The 17,868-nt window shown below is 48.8% G+C and overlaps 6 protein-coding genes across 6 annotated transcripts; 4 read left to right on the forward strand and 2 right to left on the reverse strand.

Annotated features, from left to right (window-relative positions):
- Positions 1-320: 320 nt before the first annotated feature.
- FSST1_003467 (uncharacterized protein) lies at positions 321-1,619 on the forward strand (the record flags this gene model as incomplete). Its single annotated transcript, XM_083229551.1, has 1 exon — positions 321-1,619. One exon carries the CDS (start codon positions 321-323, stop codon positions 1,617-1,619), a length of 1,299 nt encoding a protein of 432 aa, XP_083086897.1.
- Positions 1,620-1,797: 178 nt separating this feature from the next.
- Positions 1,798-2,560, reverse strand: FSST1_003468 (zinc finger HIT domain-containing protein; the record flags this gene model as incomplete). The annotated part of the gene is made up of 2 exons (XM_083229552.1): positions 1,798-2,323; positions 2,373-2,560. 2 exons carry the CDS (start codon positions 2,558-2,560, stop codon positions 1,798-1,800), a joined length of 714 nt encoding a protein of 237 aa, XP_083086898.1.
- A 509-nt stretch (positions 2,561-3,069) lies between these two features.
- FSST1_003469 (scaffold protein Nfu/NifU N terminal-domain-containing protein) lies at positions 3,070-4,042 on the forward strand (the record flags this gene model as incomplete). Its single annotated transcript, XM_083229554.1, has 2 exons — positions 3,070-3,864; positions 3,920-4,042. The coding sequence occupies 2 exons, from the start codon at positions 3,070-3,072 to the stop codon at positions 4,040-4,042; spliced, it is 918 nt and encodes a 305-aa protein (XP_083086899.1).
- Positions 4,043-5,874: 1,832 nt separating this feature from the next.
- Positions 5,875-7,059, forward strand: FSST1_003470 (NAD(P)-dependent alcohol dehydrogenase; the record flags this gene model as incomplete). The annotated part of the gene is made up of 2 exons (XM_083229555.1): positions 5,875-6,071; positions 6,129-7,059. The coding sequence occupies 2 exons, from the start codon at positions 5,875-5,877 to the stop codon at positions 7,057-7,059; spliced, it is 1,128 nt and encodes a 375-aa protein (XP_083086900.1).
- A 600-nt stretch (positions 7,060-7,659) lies between these two features.
- FSST1_003471 (ATP synthase subunit g) lies at positions 7,660-8,345 on the forward strand (the record flags this gene model as incomplete). The annotated part of the gene is made up of 3 exons (XM_083229556.1): positions 7,660-7,903; positions 7,965-8,049; positions 8,114-8,345. The coding sequence occupies 3 exons, from the start codon at positions 7,660-7,662 to the stop codon at positions 8,343-8,345; spliced, it is 561 nt and encodes a 186-aa protein (XP_083086901.1).
- Positions 8,346-10,452: 2,107 nt separating this feature from the next.
- On the reverse strand, positions 10,453-11,713 carry FSST1_003472 (methyl transferase; the record flags this gene model as incomplete). The annotated part of the gene is made up of 6 exons (XM_083223866.1): positions 10,453-10,492; positions 10,540-10,965; positions 11,013-11,162; positions 11,213-11,269; positions 11,321-11,469; positions 11,524-11,670. 6 exons carry the CDS (start codon positions 11,668-11,670, stop codon positions 10,453-10,455), a joined length of 969 nt encoding a protein of 322 aa, XP_083086902.1.
- Positions 11,714-17,868: the final 6,155 nt, after the last annotated feature.

A 17,868-nucleotide genomic window follows, 5' to 3' on the forward strand; every position in this document is an offset into this window, starting at 1 on the left:
TCTCTCGGTGGGTCGGGCATTGCTTGCCAGGCTTTAGCAGGGAGGAATGAATGATTGACGATACTGTATTACCCTAGCATACGTTTCCAGCTGGATGTATTTATTTTGCCGACCGCCCAACGTGCGAACATATGAGAAGATTTGTCAATTCATCCTTTATAATTCTCTCAGCATAAAGCAACAACGCTACGCTTAATTTTCCTCTTCAGCTACTCAGAACAACACTCTGTGATCGGTTTTGTTTTGCAATCGTAGTAGCTTCCAACCCGCTAGGATCATATCCAACTTCAACTCCAGACTCGTCGCCCAGCTCACCCATCATGGCCACAACTATGTTGTACACAACTGGCGCTTCAGTAGAAGATCCCCTTCACAGCTTGACAAATACTACAAATGGCTCCGGAAAGGCAAGACATCGACCAACGGCGCTGCAGATTAAACCACTGGACCCCAGTGAGTTGAGTGTCAAGTTGGGCGGCCTCTCCGTCGAGTCTTACAACCAACTCAGTCCTTCAATTCATATCGAGAATTCTGCCAGGCCGCCGCTGTCTGCTGTGAGCATAGGCGCACCATCACCAAGGACTATCCCAGAAACACGCCTCAGTCCATCAACGACAACTACAGTGTCATCGGCGTCTCTTAAAAAAGGCAGCGACAAGCTTGCCCTGCCATCACCTGGAAAGCCCCCACGACGGGGTAGCATATTTGATGCATTCCGTTTCAAGGGCTCGAACTATACTGATGAGGCACATGGCCAACATGCGGGAGATGCTCAGAAGCCTGCCCCCTACAAGCATGTTCCTCAAGTTGCAGCACAACAGTTCGCCCGCACCACCACTGTAGAGACCTTGTCGCAAAAGACTTCACCCAAAGGCATGAGACCCGCCCCTGGGCCTCGGTCAATGAGCAACGCTACTATTTCGTTGCAGGATTACCACAAACAATACAAGCAAGCACAGAGTATCTGCAGTGGTAGACCGTCAAGTGGGTATAACCAGTCGAAGTTGGCGGGTACCGTCGAGATGAACGAGAGAGCCTCTCAGCAAAAGAGGCAAAATGTTCGGCTCAGTTCGTACGGTAACAGACCCGAACTGCCAAGAAGAATGAGCACGGGCAACATGTCAGGAAAAAATGACACCCAACCCCAATCACCATTCCGACGGGATTCTACGGGTGCAGGAGGCTTTCAGGGAAACAATGTTCCCAGTATGAGACGAGGCTCTGCTAGCTCATCGGGCTTTTCGGACACATCGTCGTCATTTCGCGATTCTGGTCCAGCAACTCCATTCAAGCAAGAATTCGGCGGCAATGTTTCGCCCAACCGTCGAGGGTCGGAGACCAGTGCAGCAACCTCTGGATCGCGAAGAGGCAGCTTCGTCAATGTCCCAAACCCCCAGCACACAGCTGAAATACATCGTGTGGACTGGTCACAAAGTGATCAATCCGCAAAGGTTCAACGAGACTCCAAGTGGGGAGGTCTCAAGCATCGAAAGACCAGTGTAAGCCAGCAAAAGGCGAAGGACGAGAAGGACGGCCCTCATGTTGTTGAGACAGCATCGCAGCCGTTTATTTCTTCAAAGTCGCCAAAGCCTGGATTCCTTAAGCGATTCATGCATTAGCAAACAACGGACTGAATGTACAGCACGGTGGACAGTTGATAGCGACTGAGAAATAATAGCCTACCCATTACTGTAGTATTTCGCTTGTTTATTTAATATCAATCAACCTGTTCTTTTGCGCCGAAACAAACAATCATATCCTGTGATTATGTGAATGATTTGAAGCAAACTAGTGAGCTCAGCGTTTTTCCTGTTGCATCAAGCGCTCGATGAGTTTTGTGTCTTCCTGTGCAAGTTGCTGTCTTAAAATGTTATCCACGTCTGCGTTTGCGCTTTCCGTATTTATAAGGTGGAGGATGAGCTCTGAATATTCGCGGATAGCATCACCCTGCTCGCCACCTGCACGCCGCGCCTTGCGCAAAGCCTCTTTGCCGTTCTGTATGCCAATATCGTGGTTCCAAGCCTCCTGCTTGGGTGGAAGGCCCTTTAAGAGGGAAGCGGGAATAGCGGGCTTGGTCTCGGGAGGCGGGAGTGTAGCAGCATCAATTTTGAGGAGCTGATCAGGCAGATCGGGATACTTTCGGAAGAGATGACGAAGCTTTTCAGATGTTTCGAGAGCTTGAAAGGGGTTCGAAGGATCGAAGGGCCGAGGCTCTGAGACTTGTTGGGTTTGCGATTCTGGCCGTGGAGGTTCGGGTTGGGGTGCTACTTCAGGATCAGGAGGGTGATTCTCGCGATGGATCTTGTTGCATGCGACAGAGCAGCTTCACTCTTGTTAATCTATGTTTCATCTTGTTACTGAGGTAAACCTACTACGGAAGACGACATCGCGGACATTTGTACTTTGGCGGGTTCGTGTTGCAGATACTGCATAGCGAGGGGATTGGTGTTGTTGTCGTTGGCTTGTCAACATCTTCATTCCGAGCTTGGTTAGTTGGCGCAGGAGCTTCTTCTGATTGAAGAATGGTAGCATCTGGTGTTTCTTGTTGTTGTTCTGACATTGTGGCAATAGAGCAATTAATTAGGTAGTAAAAAGCCAAATAGTGAGTGAAATAATACCCAAGTTTTTAGTTTCTGATGGAGTTGTTGAATAATGATGGAAGTAGTAGAAGAAAAAAAGTAAACGAAAAAAAGATCCATCAATACAAACATAAAGTTCAAGGGGTCCAAGACCGCCCCGCGTCATTGCACGCGTCGGCTCAGGACGCCAGAAAAAAGAAGCAGGGCCTGGTCCGTGCTTTCACATGGAGACTTTAAACTTGCCCTTGCATCATAAGAAGCTCACACATTACTAATTCAGACCAATCACGGGCTAGATAATAGGTTACCGAGAGCGGCGAAAAGTTGCGATATCATAACCGTCAAGTCCGAAACGGATTTTCTCTCTTAACCTAATCATACATAGGACGTTTTTTTATATTAACATCTCTCGAGCCTTTCTGAAATCCCTGGTCTTATAGTAGCGATATCATCCATTCCTTTGAACCTCACTCTCCTCAATCCTTCCATCATGGCATCCTCCAGAACCATGTCACGGACATTGGCCGCTCTCACTCGGCCTGTCACGGAAACATCATCCCGAGCAGTTCCACGATGGACTCGTTCAATGGTCACTATTCGATCTCGAATTCCTTCCATCTCTTCTGGATTGCGACCACTTGCGCAACGACAGCGCATCGTCAAGACAGCAACGCCGAGCCTCGCTGGCATCGGTAGCGGCGTCCGAACTATCTTCATCCAGACGGAGAATACCCCGAACCCAGATGCCCTCAAATTTCTACCAAACCATCGAGTTGTTCCCGAAGAATTCTCTACGCCCTTCATCGAATACCTCAACCCTCGAGCAACGATCTCTCCCCCGCATCCCTCTCCTCTAGCCGCTAAGCTCATGAATATCGACGGAGTCACTTCGGTCTTTTATGGTGCCGACTTTATAACCGTCACAAAAGCTGCCGACGCCAACTGGGCACATATTCGCCCCGAGATATTTGCACTCATTACAGAAACCATCACTGCGGGCGAGCAGATTGTTACTATTTCCGAGCGCCGTGAGGGAGAGTCTGGTGCTCCTGTTGAGGAGGACAGTCTTGCCTACAATGAGAACGACAGTGAAGTTGTCGGTATGATCAAGGAACTTCTCGAGACACGGATTCGTCCAGCCATTCAGGAAGATGGTGGAGATATTGATTTTCGCGGGTTTGACGACGAGGGCTACGTGCATTTGCGACTGCGAGGCGCTTGCCGTACTTGCGACTCGAGCACAGTTACACTCAAAAATGGAATTGAGGGTATGCTGATGCATTATGTAAGTTTTGGCGATTATGTTTTCCTGATGCATTTCTAAACTAACATTGTTACAGATTGAAGAAGTCAAGGGCGTTAAGCAAGTGATGGATCAAGAGGAGGAAATTGCCCTGCAGGAATTTGAAAAGTTCGAGGAAAAGCTCAAGCAGCAAAAGGGCCAGGCTGCTTCATCAGGATAAACTGGCCAAAAGACTATAGCCCATTCGTATCTGTATATTAGTTTGATCGGAGAATTTGACGATACCCACGTATGTCCTCTTGGCCTGCCTCTTCATATTGTTATTCTCTCAACCATTAGCCTGTAAATGTAGCCATGTTTTAAGAATAGTCGCAGGTTATAGATTGGCCGCAACTGTTATACTCATGAGCGAAAAGATCAGTGATCAGTCCTTAACCATGTGCTGCATGTTACCACAAGCGCATTGTACCCAACGTTTGGTAACAGTTTTGCTCACGTAAAGATTGTATTCCGAGCTGGTGGAAGCGTGAGTTGTTTATAATGCGATCCATATCTTCTTGAGATATCTGCCACTAATGTATGTGGCTGGTTCATAACTACCCGTGCGAAACAAAAGACATTAGGCCGGGTCCGTTCTCGTTCGATGTTGCTGAATGCTGGGTCCGGAATAGGTAGCCTCTACTCAAGAAGTTCTTGAGCGCGCCGCTAAGCAGAGTGCACTTGTCTGTACCTCGAGCTATCGCTTCTGCTGCTTGTTATACGAGATTGACGATGCAGACGCAGGAGTCGAGACGCGTTGGGCGGCATGATACCAGCACAATTCTGTTCTTTCTTTCTGCTTTATTTGAGCGCGTCAATGCCTGGACGTCAAGTGACATAAATGTCCAGGAACGACCTTGCCTGGTAGGTTTGGCAGCTGACTGAAAGAGATTTGAATTGTTCTTATGACTTGAGTGGAAGAAGAAGGATCCGCACATAACTGTAGGGGACCCTAGCAGACGTACACTCCGCCGAGACTTTAACCTTGGACGACATGCGCCAGATCGCATGGATCCGAAGATGAAGCGTTGCGAAGCCATTCCACCTACCGCGATTGGTTCGGTTGTCGCGATCTGGAAGCTTCCGGACATTGTTCGCAATAACTTCTGTGTCGCTTTCGCAAGGGCTTACCCAAAAGGTAACGTTAAGTCGAGAAGATAGAGATAGGGATTTGGAGACTACTGCTGAATTTGGACCCGCTTGGAGCTCCAACTGTATAATTAGCCGTGCCAGTTAAGAGCCGCCTTGAAAATACCAACGCCTCCTTGACTCCGCCGGAAGAATGTCACTCAACTATCGACGTCAAGCAGACACTGTTTTCTTTTCTGGGTGTGGAAACGCCGGAACTGGAAAGTTGTCGGCAGCGTTTAAACAAAACGGTATTACAGCAACAGCAAAGAAGAGCCCTGCGTCAATATACCGGGACTCTTTAAAGACAAGCATGGGTATTTGCAGTCTTGTGGCCCGGTGGCACAGTAATGTACATCACCGGATATCTGCCCAGAAGGAGCTTGGCCAAAGGGCCGGCAAAAGCTGTACAGCGAATTCAACCGCGAATCTTAAAGAGCAGCCACTCTGCACTAGAAGCCCGTTGTAGTGGGATGGCGCCTTGGGATTCCCGGGCCGGTTTCTGTGATTGGTGCGGGAGACACTATGCAGTGGGTGATACAGCCTCCACCGAGGCAATAACCCCACAAACCCCTCAAACGAACGTCGTGGGCGAGCTGTTGGTGCGTTCCGGATCTCAAGGCCCTGTCTTCTTGTTTCAACGTGGGGAATCAGATTTGCCATGCGAGCAGGCAACCAAACATATACCGATAGCAGCGCGCATGACCCCAAATTTTTCTCCGTGCAAGGAGAGGGTAGTGCTATGATTTAAAGAGCCATTGCGCCTCGGGTTGGACGTGTTCGTCACCTCTCTTCGTGTCTTCTTTCGATTTCCTTCAACCCATAGACTCTTGACTTGCGTCGCAACACCAGCATCAAACCCACGACCTACACGCATTACCCATAATGAGCCCCTCAGCAGTAGAAGGTAACGGAATTGTGGATGTCAAGACCACTCTCAAGCCCAACGTTGGTGTTTATACCAACCCCAATCATGACCTCTGGGTTGCTCCTGCTGAGCCCTCCGCCGAAGCTATCAAGTCCGGCTCTGACTTGAAGCAAGGCGAGGTCAGTGTTGCTATTCGAAGCACCGGTATCTGCGGGTATGTTGATTTTATCCTCGACCCTCTCACTAAGAACAGTTGCTGACGAGGGCACAGCTCCGATGTCCACTTCTGGCATGCTGGTTGCATCGGTCCCATGATTGTCGAGGGAGACCATATCTTGGGCCACGAGTCTGCCGGCGAGGTTATTGCCGTGCACCCGTCTGTCAGCCATCTCAAAGTTGGCGACAGGGTTGCCGTCGAGCCCAACATTCCCTGCGGTACCTGCGAACCCTGCCTTACTGGCCGATACAATGGTTGCGAGACCGTCCAGTTCCTGTCTACCCCTCCCGTCCCTGGCATGCTCCGCCGATACATCAACCACCCCGCTGTCTGGTGTCACAAGATTGGAAACATGTCATATGAGAACGGCGCTCTTCTAGAGCCTCTCAGTGTTGCTCTGGCCGGCATGCAAAGGGCCGAGGTTCGCCTGGGGGACCCTGTTCTGATCTGCGGTGCTGGACCTATCGGATTGATCACACTCCAGTGCTGCGCTGCCGCTGGTGCTTCGCCCATCGTCATCACCGATATTTCAGAGAGCCGACTGGCATTTGCCAAGGAGCTCTGCCCTCGCGTTATCACTCACAAGGTTGAGAGACTATCTGCTGAGGACTCCGCAAAGGCCATCGTCAAGAGCTTTGGTGGTGTTGAGCCCACCGTCGCTATGGAGTGCACCGGTGTTGAGAGCAGTATCGCTGCTGCGGTCTGGTCTGTCAAGTTCGGCGGCAAGGTCTTCATCATTGGCGTCGGAAAGAACGAGATCAACATTCCCTTCATGCGTGCAAGTGTTCGGGAGGTAGACATTCAGCTACAGTACCGATACTGCAACACCTGGCCCCGAGCCATCCGCCTGGTCGAGAACAACGTGGTTGACCTTTCTAGATTGGTTACTCACAAGTTCAAGCTTGAGGATGCGATCAAGGCGTTTGAGACCTCAGCGGATCCCAAGACCGGGGCGATCAAGGTCATGATTCAAAGCTTGGAATAAAAGATGAAATGATGATTAAGAGGGATTCGGTGCTCGGCGTATGCTTTTGACTTCGAGGCGCGAGTCTGCTAAAAAAAAAGACTGTAAATAGCCTCCTTGGGATATAGACATGAGAATTTAAGAAATTTGCGACGAACTGCTTTTTGCATATTATACTAAGTGTGAGCGATGATGTCAGATAGAGTTCCCAGGTGATGAGACAGTAGACGAGGATGAACACTGCTAAAAACGATGATATCGAAGAAAAAGACCTTGTAATGAAATAGAAGGAGGATGAAAAGCTTACCATCTTGATAGATATTTTGAGAGATCCTTGGATGAAGGTTTACAAAGGAATTCATAGAGGTGCTTGCCGTTCAACCAGCGGGAGCGCGGGCACCTGTGCCGAAAAAGGATTAGCGCGCCTTTATCGGCTGCCATCCAACCACCATCCAGCGAGTTCTCCCGAGCTTTTTTTCTCCCTCAGACGACCTCACTTAAGATCACGACCAGCTTCGACTCCATCAATTGACCACCCACAGCCGGTCTTTCCACCCCGAGGAGCTCCGATTTCGATTCTACGAGGCATCTCGCACTCTTTTCACAGTCTTAACCGCCGCAATGTCTTCCCTCGCTCGTCCCATGCTCCGCTCGCCGGCTCTACGTGTCGCCGCCCGACGCTTCGAGAGCACCACTGCTCAGAAGGCTGCTGAGAACGCTAAGCAGGCTGCCACCAGAGCCCAAGAGGGTCTATCGCGTGTCACATCTACTGCTGGTCCTGCTATTGCTGGTTACGCAAAGGGTGTTGCTAGCACTTTGGGCAAGGTTGGCGGACGAACGGGCAAGATCATCGGCTTTGTCGAGCGTATGTCCACCATCGCTTTGGGCCCAGTTGCCGACCGTTGAGTACTGACATTCAAAAACAGGACAAGTCCCCTTCGTCGTCTACTACTCCAAGGTTGGCCTCGAGCTCGGCAAGTTTATTTTCCAGAACCAAAAGATGAGCCCTCCGTGAGTTACACTCGAGAATTGCCTCTCGTTATGGCGGGATAATCGGCTAATGCAGGCCCAACAGCAACATGGCCACTTTCCAAACCACCTACCAAAACCTCATCAAGTCCATCCAGAACCGCACCATCATCCAGTCTTCTCAGAACCTCGTCCAGCAAGTGAAAAACATCGGTCCTGCCCAGCTTGCTGCTGGCGGTGTCGTTGCGGCTGAGGTCCTCGGTTTCTTCACCGTTGGTGAGATTATTGGCCGATTCAAGCTTGTCGGCTACCGCGGCGAGGTCTCTTCTCACCACTAAACGTACCTCTTGTAGTGGAGCAGGAGTTGTAAGGATCAATCGGTACTGGACTGTGATGAGCAAATAAGGACGAATGGACTATAGACATAGACCTTCCTGGCTGAGGACGTCTGGGAAGGTCTGGTTGGAGACTGGTTGTTTCGGGGGGAGTTGAAAACTGGGAGACTTGGGAATACCGATCTTACCGGACGTCGATGTTTGTCCTGAGCATCTTTCTTTTGTAGAACTGTACATCAATCAAGCTGCGGCGGGTGATCCCCACCGTGGAGGGCTTTCGACAATGATATCTAATAACGAAACGACCCTTATGGATGAAGAGAAACTTGTAAAGTATTGTACTATCTTATCTTTGGTGCATCCAATCCATTATTGAGCAAATCCGCTTCGTATTGGACGTGAGCAGCTTGAAATCCTATGCTGAACAGCCTTGTTTGGTGAGTCGCTCTGTCAATGGTTGTCATGGTCCAAGCCCCTCTTCTACTATAACAGAAATGCTGAAACGTTTATGTTGTTTCTTGTAACAATGGTTGTCGTGTTGATCGCCATTCCCCTCTCGAGTTTCAGAAAGTCCAATTCCAGGGCTCCTCAAAAGAGTATCCGTAGAGCCCCTCCCCGCTCGAAATCACACCTATTTCCTCGAGGCCCAGTCGCAGACTTTCTAGCCTGGGCCAACAACAACAGCATCAAACGTGGCGTTTCATGTCATCTTTGGGTTAGAAAAAGAGACAATTTGCAGTACCAACAGCCAGTACTCAGTATCATGCACAACGAACAGACTACACGGCCAGATGCAGAAACGTTACAATGAACATCAGTTTGAATAGGCCGCCTATAAGTAAAGGTTGGCAACCTATAAGCTTAAATTAAAAATACGCCATTATGCTGGTGGTGGTTTGCGCATTGTTTTCATCTGACAGTTTGGATACGGGTAGGCTATTGGAGATGCGCTAGATGTTTCAAGAAGTAAAAGTTCAAGGTTAAATGGAGCCAAGTCCTTATCTATGTTCACGATCTCATCATGGCGACGGCTATAATGACTCGGGCGAAGGCCTAGTCACTCAAGGGCTTGGTAGATACCGTCATATTGGTTTGTAGCGGCGTTTTCATTCCACGAAGTGAGAAAATACTTTGCAGTAAACATACACAAAGGATTATATAGCTCAACTGGGGTAAGGCTTGCGAAGAGTTATGCTGAATCGGGATCTTCTAGATCAAATCGCCATAATTCCAAGGATCTCGACCCTGTCGTCCACCTTCTGCTTCTGGAACTAAGTACAGATCCGGGGTATGGGCCCTTTCGTTCGCCTAAATGTCCCATTTCCACACAAGAAGTCTGCCGGGCGTCTAACAAACGATAACCCAAACCAAAAGCTGTTGCAGAGATGAAGAAGGCATAACCGCGCGCGAAGATCGTGTATGAGATACATGGGATGTAGTGTGGCCCGGTCGAGTTGCCCGTGCGATCCGCACCCTGGCCTGGGCTGGAGGTCCGAAACGAACGAGGCCCGTCCCGAGGTGTGCGGACCTATTATGGAGTCCTGTTGGCCCTTGGCACAACAGTGTTTTTTTTTTCCCAACCCGCGCCGTAACCATAATGGATCCGTCGCCAATATACGCGCTCTGAAACTGGTCCCCTTGGCAAACGATCTTGACCTGGTGACTAGCGTCTAGCGGTCAGATAATTTCGCCCGATCGACAGGCTTTTTTCATCATGGTTGACAGGTTGATGTGATCAAAACCCCGCTGTTGGTGATACCAACTAGGATCCTTGTCGCTAGCCGTCAGTGCCACGCTCATTTTAAGGAGAAGCGTCTCTTGAAACTCGAGGGACCGCCAAAGGATGAGAAGAGAGAAGCACTATAACATGCTTGGAAAATCGTGGTATCATTTAGGAATCGCCAGGGTGTGGTTGCTCACCGCGCCTGTAACCACGCCATCTTGCTCGGGGCCGGTTTGGGCTTACAACTACCCTGGCAAAGAATTGAAGAACAGGGCCTTGTCTAACCCCTGCCTTGATGGATTTCATATAGTGTTCATGAGCTTCATGGAGACATGCCCTGTATTTGTGCCCTGTGTTGGCAATCTCTTCTGAACCAAAGCCACGGGCTTACTGTGGCTGGCCAGGCTTCCTCGCTGTCCAGACATAGCTGCAGATGTTAGCTGGGTACGATAGCGAGTGAATCTGAAGGCTTACATATTGCAGTAAGTGTGGAATCGTAAAACACAGGTCTCACGCTTTGCTGTTGTACATAGCTCACGAACATCATCAGGCTTCCAGCCAAGTTTCTCAACCAGTGGTTTCAGGCTCATAGCTTCCAGGCTATGAGATAGTCCGATATTAAACCACCTGGCAATCTCCCGTTCCTGTCGGTCGGAAGACCAGGGGCAGACGTAGGCACGGATCACTTCCTGCTTCACATCTGCGAAACCTGTAGCTTCAAGCAACTGCCGTGTTTCTTGAGGCACAACTCTAGCAACGCGGTTGAATCGGTCCATCCCGTCAAAGAAAAGCTCTGCCCACTTCTCAAATGCGGAACTTTCAGGGCGCTCATCATCGTCACACCGGGGTGTCCAATCAACTTCAATGTGCTCAAAGAAACCAACGCCTGGGGTCAAGTGTCTGATCAGCAGTTAGCAACAAAACATGACCATGAATATTGACCTTACTTGAATACATTGCGGTATACTTGGGGCCACAGGTCTGTTTGGATACTTCCCAGTAACATTCGCATATGTATAAAATCGCAATCTGTGAATAGTGAGCCCCATAAGGGGTCCTCGATGTCATATTGCTTTGGTAATACTCCTGGAGGGATTCTGTTCTCGTCAGTAGAAGTTCCAGAAGAAAACGTCTTGTGAAGCCTTACAATGCTGGCAAGATCTGGTTTAGATCAACAGCCATTATCTGAGCATCTGGGAAACATCTAGGCCATGTTAGCGGATGGCCCAAGTAGCGGTATATGGAGAAAACAGACTCTTCCGCCACGTTTATCGCCCATATGCCTGTTCCGGTACCAAGATCCATGATCCTAGGCGCTTTCCGTTTAAGTGTAACCTGAAGCGGCTGATCATCTCGAGCGAGAAGAAAAACCTTGTGGAAAATATCAAGGCGATTCAACTCTTCCTGAGTGTCGTTTATCAATACCGTATTTCACTATCTTGAGGGTTGACAACTCACCGAATCAATGGGAAACAAGTATTTGCCGGGTTTCCAGGACCCGTAGAAACGGCCATGCTGCCATATACCATCTTCGATGTACCTCCTCTCTGTCCCATTCACACTATAGTCCAGAAGATGAGCTCGATTGATTTCCAAGAGGCACATTGTGAAATCTAGCGTACCTGTTTTGTGGAGGCATTACTGCCATGGAGGAAATTGTGAAAGGTCCCACGTTTTGTCCGGGGTCAGAGTAAACCAACGAAAACCAAAAGGCAAGGCAACAGCACAAGGTGGCTTGACTGTGGTAGATAACGCACGCAATCTGGTCTGCGTGTTCGAATCCAGGATGAGCGAAGTTTCTAGTGATGGTGGAGAATATGGCTGCAAGTGTTAGTAGATGAACGAATGTGATAAGCTAAGATCCACCAAATGGAGGATGTATAAGAAAAATACAACGTGAATATTTATCGGGTGAAGGATAAGATGAGGAATAGACGCTGAACGCCGGACACCGCATGAACTGATGGACACCCGCAGCGTGCATTGTTTGTGTTTTCAGGAAAAGGGCAGCCAGTTTCGTAGGCACCACGGGGCCTCAATGGGCTGTTTCAACAACTTGAGGATCACCCGGGCATGGACCCTAAAACGGCCCAAGGAAAACCAAACAAGATCAACAGCTGGCGAAACACAGCAGTCATACGCCACTGTTCCACGGTGGCCTTGCGAACGGTATACAGAGTGTTGATGACCAGCAGTTGAGTCGAGTAACAGCCCATCGGTAAAGCATGATTGTAAGGAGAGAAAAAAAGAAGCTCGAGAACGTCTCGTGTCCGCAGTCGATAGCATGAACACTCACTGAAATGAACACAGCTTCAAACTTGAGCTTATGTTGAGCTGGTCTCCGTGTAGAAGATATATTCGGGAGCCACCTAAGAAACGCCAAGGATGGTTGATAATGGGCCGTCGATTAATAGCAGATGTTTGAGCAGGTTGGCTCATGCGAATCGTCAAATTGACCACAGTCGGAAAGTTGGCAGTAGATTTCTAGATGTTGGTCGGTTTCAAAGCTGCAAAAAAATCTGCAATCCAAGAAAAGGCCTTGTTCGGCAGGTTTCAGTGTGAGTTTTCCCTCTCTTCACAATTTCGTTGGCTGAAGGAGCAGAACGTAAGGCGGTTGGTGGACGAAGACCAACCAGCTCAGCTAGGTTGAGTTGAGTTTGGGGATTGTAGGAGGGGTTTTTGTTCTCTTAAGCTTCCTTAGGAACGCGATCGACTAGACAATTGATATCCCGTCGATCAGAGATGTACCTGTGAGTGAAATTATGAGAATTCGCAGCTAAAAGCAGATAATCCCAATGGTAGAGATTAAAAAAAAGGGTCGCGGTCGAGAAGGAAGCTGGAGAAGATGAGAGGAAGGTTGTTGATACTTATTGCTGTTGGCCGAAGTGTGGAGCTAGAGCTGGAGTTGGAGCGCAGGACAGAGTAGGACATGGATAAAGAAAGGCAAGGCAGGAGGTAGGTACAGCTAACCTAACATTATGGGAACTCCTGTCATTGACTTACAATGCGGTCACCAAGGGAAGGAAGGGAAAGGCAGGTACAGTCCAGTACAAACCCAGCCCAGGCACAGCGGTCGAGGTACAGGTACAGGCTCTACAGAGATGGACAGGCATTAAGGAACAGTTGAACGTGGGACCTGACCTGTGGGTGTGGCTCTTGAGGGTCCTCCCACCCATCCTTCCATCTTTTTTTTTATTTTTTTTTACATCACACCCCCTTGCTCAGTTCAAGAGCTGTTGGTCGAGTCGAGTCGAGTCGAGTCTTGTTATTTATTTATTGTGATTATCATCATGCGCCTCGAAATGCGGTTGAAGGTTTGTGTTACCATCCCTGAAGCATCTGACGAGTTGAAAGAGGACGTGGCATGAACTAACCAGAATAGATGGACACAGCAACAATAACTAATCAATCCATCCCTCCATTGCTATGCAGTAGAAAATGTGGCCAGGCTCTTACGTAGGTAGGTAGGTCTACTTCATACAATGGAGTTTACCTTGGTAGGTACTAAGTATCGGAACAAGCAATTGACCTATCCACTGCGGCCCGCTCACCAGTTTCCATTCTAACCGACAATGCATCTGTCGACTTACCACTAGAATTTCCATCTGGGAAATCAATCCGTCAAACAACAATAACCAGGGAGGAAAACGAATGCCTAACACTCAGCCAGGGGTGTGGCCGAATGGTAGGGCCAACCCGCCTCAACACCACAAGGCATCAGAGGCAGGGGGTAGACCAACCGCGATATGGCTGGACTGAAATGGGTACAGTACCTATTAGCTTTGACTGGGCTGGCGGGGCACGATATGTGTATGAAGAGTAAGAACCACTAATATTAGCCCGCTATTTGTGATGCAAGGAACTTAACTTGCCTTGCCTACCCGTCCATACCTACCACATCATATTCTATAGTAACAGCCTATACACAGTCTAACTGACAGGTCCTGCAGCACCTGCATCGCATCGAGCTCTTTCACCGTATGCCTAGCTCGGCTAGAGGACTAGAGTCCATGTTCGTGGCTTTGCCTTGGCTGGTCTCCAAAGTTGGCCTGTGACGTTGGTTTCTATGGTGGAAACGAGGTTTTGTTGTTTTGTGCCATTCAAAATCACATTCATATTCGGGGTCGTTTGTCTTTCCAAACTCCCGGTATGTTTTGGGCCGCGGTGTGACTTTGTTTCACCACTAGCATGATAGATCAGTGCCGGATCTCACTTGTCGGGCGAAACAAACTCTCAGGTAGTTACTTGGAACATTCTCTTATCTTGAGAGCCTTGTTCTTTGTCTGTATTCTAGTCCCGATATGGCTCATCTATCCTTTTGTCAGTCCGAGATAGCCATCCAACAGTCTCAGCACTATGGACGTTTACCGTTTGGTTTCCTCGTTCCCGTTGGTTCCATCACTCTAACCGCACAGCGATCAACCATTGATCGCTGTCATTGCGGAGGACAGGGTACCGCTGTTGGTCAGAAGCGCTGTGTTTCGGGGTAGGATACCGATACCCCTAGCCGATGGCGGTCTTGTCTCTAGTGATCTTAGCATCAAACCAACAGGGAACAAGGGCCATGGAAGAGGGACTTGCTGTTTCGTTAGCTGTTGATCTGATAATTAGATGGATCGACTGATCTAGCCCAGCGAAATGAGACCAAAATTCTCATGGGTATCAAACATCTGGCTCATCATGTTCAACTCTAGTTTTGCCCAAAATGACTTGGCAGTTAGTTATACAGTAGTCGATGTGAACTAGCTAATCTATTTATCTTTTCTAATCAAAGGTTTATTGACAATTAAACAACATGTAATTGGTCAGTAGCATATCTGCTCGCGGACGCTGTCCCGTGTCAAATCTCATTGGGTGGCCTCCAATTTAGACAGGAATTTGTCTTGGATTATATGTTACTTGATAGGCCGTTTTTGTCTCATGTCGCAGTAATTGGGATGTTCTAATGATTTAGTAGAGGTAGGTATGAAGATACCCGTCCATGTCAATGGCAACGGTGGGAAGAAAGGAACATGGACCAGACCAAGCTTGGTCCTTCCACCATTGGTGATCAGGTGATGCTGCCGTCAACTCAGAATGAACCGAAAAAGACTGCTCAGTCCAATTCTTTCTTTGCTATCCAAATCGTTTCACCTATCTCACTACAGTCCTTTACAGTTATTGTACAGTCATTGCACATGGACCAGGTCAACCCGATGTCCTGGCTGACTTCCCTAGTGCCCGTCCGCCGCTCGCTCACTGTCCGCTGAGATGCACCGTCGCCGCCACCTGCTGTATTACCCGCTTGTTGCACTCTCTGGTTGCATGAAACCGCCATTTCAGGGCTTCCTTGCGCTAGAGGAATGCTTCGCCAAACTAGCGCCCAACCCCTGTCACCCAAGGCTCGCTCTAAAATTGTTGGCGTTGGGCTCTAGCGCTATTGGCTCCATATCCTGCTACGGTACCCTTTTTGTCCCTTTTGGGTGTTCCGTCTCCATTATCTTGTTCCTCTCTCCTCACCGATGGACCTTGGGAGTAACACAGTCAGATCGGATTCCTGATCAGGCATGTACATACGTACTATTTGTCAGTAGGCTGGAAAACTCGCTTTCAGCCATTACACAACGGATAACTTGCGGAAAGTTTGCCAACATGACCAGATTTGTCGACTTGTGAATCTTCGGATGAGGTTATTACTATCGTACGGTAACCGACGCACTAACCCTAGTCTGAACATATTCATTTTTTATGGTTAGATTCTTTTCAATAATCTACTTGAGGATTAAAGCACATTAGAAAAGGAAAACACAGCCCGGGGATATACATAGTAGTTCATCACCTGATCAACTTATTCCAGTACACATCCTGGTAACTCGCAGTCGATCTAAGTCATAGCCCTACTAGGGCACTCCCCATTCTAACCAGCGCATCGGATTCGCAATGAGCCAAACTCTCGCAATCGGACCCATGGGGTCGTCATATATTGGACTTCTCACCCATGGCCTGCATGCTAATCTGACATTGTTGTGCAGCATTCTGCTGTCATGCCCGATTCTCTGCTCTAGTCCGACTGGCTGGTCGTCTACCTTAACGAGTCATTCATCGTTATCGACGTTCAACCGGTAACAAAGGCAATGAGATCGCAACGAAGCGTCCTGAGACCGGTATGGCCGTGTTAGAGACCAAGGAAAAGCAATATGTCTTCCTTGTCACACATCCTACATGAATACGGACAGATCAACAACAACGCACACAGATCCCTACATCGTACTCAATCAACCAGCCCCTGATCTATAGACTCTGGGGTCAGCAGATGAAAGTTTATGAGCAGTTTCCGTGGTGAAGATTCTTCTTGGATGGCTCCAATATGGGGCATTATGCTCGCTTCAACTTGCTCATAGCAGCCCTCTTTCAAAGTTAGCACGCCTTAAAGGCAACCCTCGAGTGGTTGCTGGACCTTCCATCGCCTGCAATGTCCTTTACGACTTGCTGCTTTTGGTGCCAGGCAGTTCGGCCAAGTGCTGTAAGGGACGGCAGTTCCCCGAACTCGACTCATGGCCGCTCTGAGTCCGACGGGCAGGCAGTCCCCCCGAGTTCCCATGAAATGGCACCAATCAGAGCCCACGATGGTTTTGCGCAAGGTGTACGGAGTAACATCATGCAAGTTCTAAAAGAGGACAAGATGAGGGAGGACTGTTGGTTACATGCATCCCTGACCCTGCCTGCTCCCACGCTAACCAAGATTACCAGAGGATTGGGTCAGATATGTTCTTTCTTCACATAGATTCCACTGAACCTGCACCGACAAGTTTTGAAGTCGTGCAACCAGCCATTCGAGTCTATGCATAGTTTGAACAAAAGGCAAGCATACATCATGTTACCAAATTTACACGTCCAATCTTAATACTCGGAGGTATAGCCCCAAATCAACATTCCCACTTCCATAATTACTCAAGAGCATAATGAGTGGTACTCATGGAATCCACCTTGTGACAACTCCACGGATGGGAAGGAACCCACGCTACCCGTACTAGCGTTTCTAAAGTGCAAGCCTTTGGAAACGGAGTTACAAAAAAGGACAAGTCGATCAGTGTCGGACAGGGTAGCCTTTAGCACCATCACCGAGCGTGGACCCAGTCAACTACAGCATATTCTACACGAATTTCTTAGCTATCCTTCAATTCACAGGTTGCACTGCTTGGTTCTACTACCACATGTTCCATAGGCACGAAGTTGCAGCCCATACGACAAGCACCAACTGGGCCCAAGCTACCGCCAGTCAAAGAACACAAGATAGCCAACCAAGCGAGCGTATCATACCACTGTACCTTGCAATAGCAGTCAAGATACCGTCTGTTTTTGGGACAACCACCATGATTAACTTCGATTACCCATTCAACATGGAATGGACGTGTTACCCCTCACCGCCTCTATCCCCGAAGACACAGGGAGGGGAAAGGGTGACTCTCTGTGTGTGTGAAAGTTTCTGAGCTTGTCCATGCGTAATGAGATTGATACGAGACGAAAGTTAGCTGGCACCTTATGCGCCTACTAAGGACTAGACCGTACCGTTCCCTCGGATCGCACTACGTACCCAGAGTCTGTACTGCACTGTACCTAGGTGTAGTAGAGTGCCTGCAGCATCTGTTCAACATCCTAGAATTGTGACAATGGGACCCACGAGTCATTGCTGCCTCTGAACACAAGAGCTGACAGTCAGTGAAATTAGCGTGATGCCGCCTGGCATTTACCGAGTTCAAGCGCAATTATCGTCTTGAATGACTACGACGAACACATTTCCGACTGGTTGCCTAAGCTGTTGAT

This window comes from Fusarium sambucinum, chromosome I, assembly GCF_050947815.1.
Source record: "Fusarium sambucinum isolate potato_lamoka chromosome I, whole genome shotgun sequence".
NCBI classification, from domain to species: Eukaryota; Fungi; Ascomycota; class Sordariomycetes; order Hypocreales; family Nectriaceae; genus Fusarium; species Fusarium sambucinum.